Raw genomic sequence first — 7648 nt, 5'->3', positions numbered from 1 at the left:
TTCGCATTCTTACGACGACCCCTCGGTCGCACACTCACACATTTCCGGTCGATTCATAGATACTAATCCCTACTTTCGTCTCTAATTTCTTCTAGATTCTTACATGGATTTTTCTTTTTATTAACTAACTAACTGGTATCGGATGTTTTCTAAGCTTTTACTATAAAATAAGGCTGTAGGTGGAAAACTATAGGTTTTCCCTACTCTTGTACTCTTTTACTGTCCTCTAAACTTATTGTATGGCCCCCCCCCCCTCGGACTTATACGTATTTTCTAATTCATTTCGGGAAGTCCTTGCTGTCATTTTCCGTGGACTGTCCCTTCCTACGTGGTAACTGTAGCGTGATGGGCTGCACCGTGTCCTGATGTTGCTTCCTAGGTTGGGCGGCAGGGTGGCCGATGGTGGTGGTGGTGGTCGTCGCGGTGCTGCCGCGATGGAAGGTAATCTTCAGGTTTGGCACGTGCTGCTCGGTGCCGGCCCAGTCGAAGTTGAAGATGGGCGCCTCCGGGTGTCCGAGCGTGTCCGAGTCGGGCGTGTTGACGGGCGTGGTCGGCGTGGTGATGTACGGGCTCAGGTCCTGGTGTACCACGTCTGGAACCCTCTGCAGCGCGTCCGACCACGCCGTGCCCCAGTTTTCCAGGGGGGTGGTATCGGGCGGCGGCGGTTCGGCCGTCGCGGTGGCGATCGAGGGTGGCGGCGGCGCGAGCAACGCCTTTGTCGGCAGCCGCTTGTGCAGCAACAGGCCGCTCCGTTCCGCGCTGCAGCAATAGTCCCGGTCGAGGTCGGTAAGATAATACTTGGTGCCGGGTACCGACAGCACGTCCGCGCAGCCGCTTGCGTACTGCGTGCCGTGACACTGCACGAATTTGGCCCGATAGCCGGCCAGATGCAACGAGCTCTTATGGTACTGCTTGTGGTGGTACCTGACCGCGTCGTCCAGGACGTGCTGCTGATGATCGGAGATCGCGCCCTGGACGCCCCTGCCCTCGTGCTGCTCTGCGCCGCTTATCGACATGTCCACTGGCTCCGCGTCGTCCCGCAGAAGCCGCCGGTTGGGGTAATCCGTTGACTGCGCGATCTTCGAAGCACCGTGCGACTCCGTCTCGGATCGGTCCGAGTGAAGCGACGGCGAGAGCTGGGTATCGGTGGTGTCGTTGGAATATGTCCGAACGTATTCCTGGACTTGATTGGTAGGAGGTCCTGCGGAGGGATAAACGGTACCGCGACCTTGACCGCTGGGGCAGAGCCCGTAGGTGAACTTCGTTTGAGACGAGTACTGGTACAGCCATGAACTGGAGCGCATTACTTCGGCCTCTCTGTCGCTGTAATTATTGTATATTGCGCGACGTTATCGAAACTAATTCGAGCGAATTACATTACCGATTAATTAGATAAATAGAAAATTTCATAATTTAATAAACGATTAAAAGAGATAATGAAATAATCGTAAACGTACGTGAGCACTTGATTCGTGCAAACGATTATAGGATGCTGACACTCGTCAGAGGTGTCCTTGACCTGCAGCACGCAATGGACCCAGAACCACCTTCCGGAGCGGCTTTGTAGCTTCAGTAAAGCGGTGGTGGATCGCTCCTGATCGGACTGGATGACTAAAATCAAGTTTACAGAGAACAAATCAGAACACGGAAAAGAAATCTTTTTAGCTTGGCTTGTCGCAGGATTTTCGTTTTCTTTATTATCAAGAGAATTTTTCGTAGCGTAATTACCGGTTTGATGCTTGCAATAGGCGGTCCTTATAGAATCCCAATGAAGTAGATTATACCACGATACGTTGACCAACTCGGCGCGCGTGTACTCCAGGTGACTTTCCGCGCTGCAGAAGAAGAAACCTCCAGGAAAACAGAACTTAGGCAACGCGAATTTCTAAACTTATCAGTGGCGCGTATTATACGTTACGTTTTATCGATATGCAGGTATTTCATGTCCATCGAGTGAATCGTGGTAAAGATATTCGTCGCGCCCTGAACGATGCTCTCTCGGGTCTCCGGCAGGACCACCGGGGTGCACGACGCCAGGAAAACGAACTCGTTGCGATTGCAAACGGGAACGAAGGGCAGGAAGTGACCCTCCACGAGAATTACCTGCGAATAGAAACGAACGATGCCGCGGTATCCGTATGGAAAGTGGACGATATCTTACAAAGTTAATCAGCGGTTTTTAATCACCTTCTGATCGCCGAATCGCAGCTGCCTCCGAGAATTTCTCGACACGTTGATTCGACACAGGAACAGCCTCCTGTCGCTGGGAATCGGACTGTTTCGGGATAACTGATTTTGCACGACCATATGATCCTGCTTGTCGATCACGTCGTACACGCTGTCCCCGTGAATAAGCAAATCCTCCTGAAAATCTTTCGTCTTATCACGATTGTGATGACTCAGAGACAATAATGCTACTAGCATTTTAACATTTACAAAAACTGTCGCCTACGTTATATAAAATTACTGTACCATAGAATGCCCGAGATAATCTGCCGCATTTTCTGATATGTATAACAATTTTCCTTGCTGCGTCATCATCATAATAAAACCGGACATCGCCTGGAAAAGACGCACGGACTGTATTCCAAAAATGTGTAGTAAATAGCAGATATAAATGTATATAAAAGATACGATCGTAAAATAATTACAAGTGATCAATATATAAATAAACTTAAAATAATTACTTTTGAAAATCCTATATTGGGTGTTGGAATATTCGAGGACTCGGACGGGCAGTTTTTCAACGCTGAAACGGAAAAAATAGAAGAATCAAAGTTATCAAGATAAAAATACAACATTTAAAAGAACAAATAAATCAATATTACGTGTTTTATTGTAGCATTTGTTGAAGAAACAAAATAGTATATTGTCATGCAAGAGAAAAATAAATCGCTATCAACATATACGTATGGTACAATGTGGGTTTACTGTCAGCAATAGTACGATAAGGCGAGAATCGTTATTTCTATTTTTATTTTATGCAACGTGAAAACGTGCGAACGCTTTTGATAAGCTCGTATGTCTATCGCGAACTGTAAAAAAAAAGCTGTTGTTTCAGCCGCATTCCTGACCAATGTCCTAGAAATGTAAACGCGAATCTGAGAAAACGCGAAGAAAATAGCTGGAAGGCTAGTAGAAGAATAGCGGAGCGATCGGTTGGAAAGTATCATCGATCCGAGGTCATCAGAATGCCGCCTTCCGTCAGAATGCTAATTAAATTCGCTATTTTTCAAATGTGCAGTTTCTTTTTAGTTCTATTCTCTTTATCTTTAGATTTTCTTAGGCCGCGCGTATCGATTCTTCGTTCTTTGGATGCTGTTCTTACGCCTCATTGTGTCTCGAGTCTTAATTACGTGCGATAGTCTCGGGGCACGCGCGCGGGCTTCCAACGGACCGAAAAGAGAGAGGGAGGGGGGAGGGAGAGAGAGATAGACAGAGAAAGAAAGAGAGAGATCCATTTTAATCTCGTACTTTTTCACGCGATTGCTCGCGCGCTTGCCACCCTCTTCGCAGGAGCTTCCCCGAAAAAGTAAAGAGGAGAAAAAAGGTATGCACCGCGAGACGAAGGAGAGAAAGAGAAGGATGAGGAAAAATGCGTATGCTAATGCAGCACGGCAGCGTTTACTAACGGCGCTACATGGGACTATAGTACCCGATACCGCGAGACAATGAGCGCGAGAGAGAGAGAGAGAGGGGGAGGAAAAGAGAAAGAGAGACGGCTAGAAAGGGGGAGGATAGGAGGAGGGCAAGGGGAGCAGAGAGGAGAACGGAGAGAAGAAGAACGCGAGAGGGGAAGGGAAGCTGCGGCGGGTGGCAGAGGAACGATAGGGAGAAAGAGGGCGAGAGGGAGAGAGCGAAGGAGAGAAAGAGAGAGAGACAGAGTGAGAGGGGGACGCGATGCGGGGAGGAGGAGTGTGGGTTACAGGAGCGTGAGAGTGTTGTTGCAAAGGCCGACAGGTCAGCGGATCACCCGGAACTCGCGCTTAGACTCCGCTGAGTTTGAACGCGCGCCGGCCGATCTTGCCTTCTTGCATCGCTTTGCTTCGCTTTGCTTTGCGCTCGCCTCGCCTCGCCTCTCCTCTCCTCTCCTCTCTCCTGCGAGTCTCTCTCGTTGTTGGTATCCACCGGGATACCGCGTTCCCCGCCGTCTCTCCCTCTGTCTACGAGAAGCTTACAGCCGGGTTACCCGGCCGACTCCCGCAACTGAATAGAAATTCTCCTTTGCGCGGATCGTTTGAGCGGGTCACCAGCCGATTACGGCCGACGAGATGAAGAGAGATCGAGAACCGAAAGCGGATTCTCTAAATTCGGCAAATATCTCGGATTAGAGCGTTTAATCGATAATATAAGAGCGACCAAAGAATCCTCGACTAACGATAATAACGAACGTTTTTTGTGTATCGAGAAGATAAAATTCAGAATCAAACGGCAACATTTTGCGACCTCCGCTTTTGCATGTTTCCTTGTTACGAGTACTTGCTACAAGTAACAAGATGCTCACTCTTCAGCGAGATAAAGTAATACCAAAATTATAAAATATCGACAAAGTTTCTATAATTCTCATTTTTAGATTAACATTTTAATTATCAACTGTTTTTAAATCATTTTTCATCGAGTAATCCTTTTGGGATTAATAATGAATTTTCTCACATCGCATATTATTGAGATAACTCTCCAAGATTCTTCATTTAAGATATAATTTCAATGATTTTAATCTCTCGTGCATATTTTGTTGTAAAAAAACCGATATTGTTAATAACAATAATCGCAAGATTTATTAGGTTTATTACTTATGCCCGATTATATACTTATTAATCAAGAATTGTCCGTCAGGGCATTTTTGCGTCCGATGGAAATTTATTAACAATCCTTAAGCAACAGTAACATCAATTTAGCGTGTTTTATGGTCGGTACAATGCATCCCGATCATTACGTATAGCACAGTACGCCGAGTACCAATGCGCTCGCTGAAATATCAGAGTACAGACGCGGGGAATTGCATGGCACGAGCGCTTGCCGGCATTGAAGTCTCGGCCGATGGATGTGAATTACTGTAAAGATATAGTAATCGCGATACGCCGATGGGACTCGCTTTATCACCATTCTTTATTTTATAGTAACAAGTTTGCAACTCGGTGTGACGCGACGTGCGTATCATATCGCAATTTCCTCGATGTTAAACGCAGGTATATATATAAGCCGTACTTTCGAGTAACTTAACAATTCTCGATAATAGTTATTCTGAAATCATTATATCAATTTGATATCCAACATTAATTTAACATTAATATTTGTGGATATTATCATCGATATCGTAAACGTTCAGTATTTAACATTAGTAACTTTTTAAAAATACATATTAAGAAATAAAAAAAATAAAAAAATTCTACGACTGGCTATTATTTAATATTACCATATATTAGTAATACTGGCTAAACTATATATTAGTATTACTTTAGTATTTTAGAACTTCGAGAAACTCTCGGCAATAAAAAATATCGTGCGTCGCTTCCGACATTACGAGTTGAGAATCTTATGAACAACTTTTTCATATAAAAACTTGCTGAGCGAAGAGAATCCGCTTGCAACTTCGAGACACTAAGAGAGAGCTTTAAAATTTAAATACGTGGGCAAGCTCTCTCTCTGATGCTCGCCGTTCGCCATACCTTGCTGAAAGTAGTTGGCTTTTCGCAGGAACACGCAGACCAAGGCCATAAGCTGCAGCTGGGAAAGCCTCTGGCGTGTCGAGGGCGGTAACGGCAGTAAGTCACGTAGATTCGCGATTTCGGCGTTTATCAGGTCCCTTCGAAGTTTGCTGGCGCCTTTCGTAGACTTGCTCGCATCTATCCTTCAAGCACACGCTGACGTTACCGTCATTTGCCGCGGCACACGCACGTGCGACACGTGCGTCCCGTCCCGGTGTCGTTTCGCGAGAGATCGTTGGTGGTCGCACCCACTGTCCACTTCAACATCCCGGGATCCGTGACATCTCGTACTTCAGCGAGGAGCGGCCCGAGTCCTCCGCGGTCCTCCGGGACCACCCGCCCGCGCGTCTCGGCGGGGAACGACGTCGCGAGGGTGCACTCACCCCTGAATCGGCGCGAGGATCACCGATCCCCAGACAACGCGATGTTCATAATCGAGATATAAAGCCCATTATACAATAGCGTAAAGTATGCGTTAAGACGTAAGCAGTAAGCTATTGACTAATGGGATTTTTACAATCCAAGAATGATCGACTGTAGTTGGTCAATTTTTACTGCTTACGTCTTAAAACATACTTTTACGGCTATTGTAGAATGGGCTTAAGACGTCTTACGTCCCGATTTTGGACATTGTGCGGTCTGGGTCGGTTCTCCATTCAATTTCTCGCAACCAACATCCATTTTTATCAAGTTTCATCCGGTCGAAGAGTAAAGACGCAGAAAGCCTCGGGGTGAGTTTTAACGCGCGACGCGTCGTATCGCGCATTCAGAGAGAGGAGTCGGTGGTCCTCGCCAAAGTACGGGGGCGACAACTCCAGCGACGACGACGACGACGACAACGTTGATGACGATGAGGGAGGGGTGCCGGGGGGACGGCCGTAACTTACCGATTGAACATATTTCGGTGGCCAGGAAGACATCAGTGGTCGAGCACTGGTGGACAACGAGCGGGAGGACATCCGGGTCGGCAGGTTCTCGCGAAACTGCGGCTACGATCTAACATCCGGGTCATAACGCGCAACCACACTGAACACGTGGATGGACTGGCGGAGGCTGGTTCTCCTACCACCACCAACGTCGCGCGCGGCCGCCGCCACCACCTCCTCCTCCTCCTCCTTCTTCTTTTTCTCCTCCTTCACCGCCATCACCTCCTCTTCATCCACCTACTACCTCGAGTCTTCGCCAAGCTTCTCCGTCCTCCTCTCGCACTCGCTCGCGGCACCGAGGTCTTTCCTCCACCTCCTCCGCGCTGCTTAATCCCGCGGTCTCGCTTTTACGCTTGCCCGCTGCATTTACTCGCTCGCTCGCAGGTCACGATCGAGAGCGCGGAGTCCTGGTACCTCTACCACCGCCACCATCGTCGCCACCGCCTCCGCTACCGGTTGCACCGTCTTACCTCTCTTTTCTGCATGCGGTTTCTGCGCGCGGATCGCGACTCGCGACTGTCGCTCGGCTGGGCTTGAGAAATTTTCGGAAACTATTATGCAACGCGCTAACCGCGACTTGGATTTGCTCGAATAACTGAAAAATGAACGAAAACGTCGGCCGCGCGCCGACGTCAAGAGAATTACTGTAAATTGCGAAATAACAAATATATACATGAAATTGTGAAAATGATTAAAATCACTTTGTTTTATATCATAATTTTTTATTTAAATGTAAGAGAGAGAGAGAGAGATGGAGGAAGTTTATTTTAAAACGCCGACTTTACATGGAAATTATTGTACGCCGGAGACTTTGTAATTTAAAGAAAAATTTGCATTTACTGAAAATATTGCGATTACAATAGTCGTGAAAGTGTAGATAAGTTTTGACGTCCGATATTGTACACGGAAGTGTATAATTTGATTTAAACTCTCGAGGGGGGCCGCCGGTCATTGCACTCCAACGTGCTGGAAGTCGCCGAGCACCCCCTGGTTTAAATACCGTTGGAACTTTGT

General features: G+C 47.3%; 1 protein-coding gene and 1 pseudogene across 1 annotated transcript; both read right to left on the bottom strand.

Annotated features, from left to right (window-relative positions):
- Window positions 1-56: 56 nt before the first annotated feature.
- On the bottom strand, window positions 57-6606 carry LOC112458967 (single-minded homolog 1-A). The gene is made up of 9 exons (XM_025022827.1): window positions 6596-6606; window positions 5670-5851; window positions 2688-2749; window positions 2473-2562; window positions 2188-2364; window positions 1919-2103; window positions 1729-1835; window positions 1458-1611; window positions 57-1323 (listed from the first exon to the last, which is right to left on the bottom strand). Exons 1-9 carry the CDS (start codon window positions 6604-6606, stop codon window positions 279-281), a joined length of 2013 nt encoding a protein of 670 aa, XP_024878595.1. The 3' UTR covers window positions 57-278.
- Window positions 6530-6853, bottom strand: LOC112458968 (annotated as a pseudogene).
- Window positions 6854-7648: the final 795 nt, after the last annotated feature.

This window comes from Temnothorax curvispinosus, unplaced genomic scaffold (genome assembly GCF_003070985.1).
Source record: "Temnothorax curvispinosus isolate PA1 unplaced genomic scaffold, ASM307098v1 QBEX01009403.1, whole genome shotgun sequence".
Lineage (NCBI taxonomy): Eukaryota > Metazoa > Arthropoda > Insecta > Hymenoptera > Formicidae > Temnothorax > Temnothorax curvispinosus.
Note: the sequence above shows the minus strand (reverse complement) of the source record. Positions and strands in the feature narration are given on the sequence as shown.

What these genes read in the sequence shown, in the direction of transcription:
- LOC112458967 (XM_025022827.1), bottom strand. An exon ending in CTATTGCAAGCATCAAACCG is followed by an intron (nt 1,612 to 1,728) that starts GTAATTACGCTA and finishes ACTTGATTTTAG; the next exon opens with TCATCCAGTCCGATCAGGAG. An exon ending in TGCACGAATCAAGTGCTCAC is followed by an intron (nt 1,324 to 1,457) that starts GTACGTTTACGA and finishes CAATAATTACAG; the next exon opens with CGACAGAGAGGCCGAAGTAA.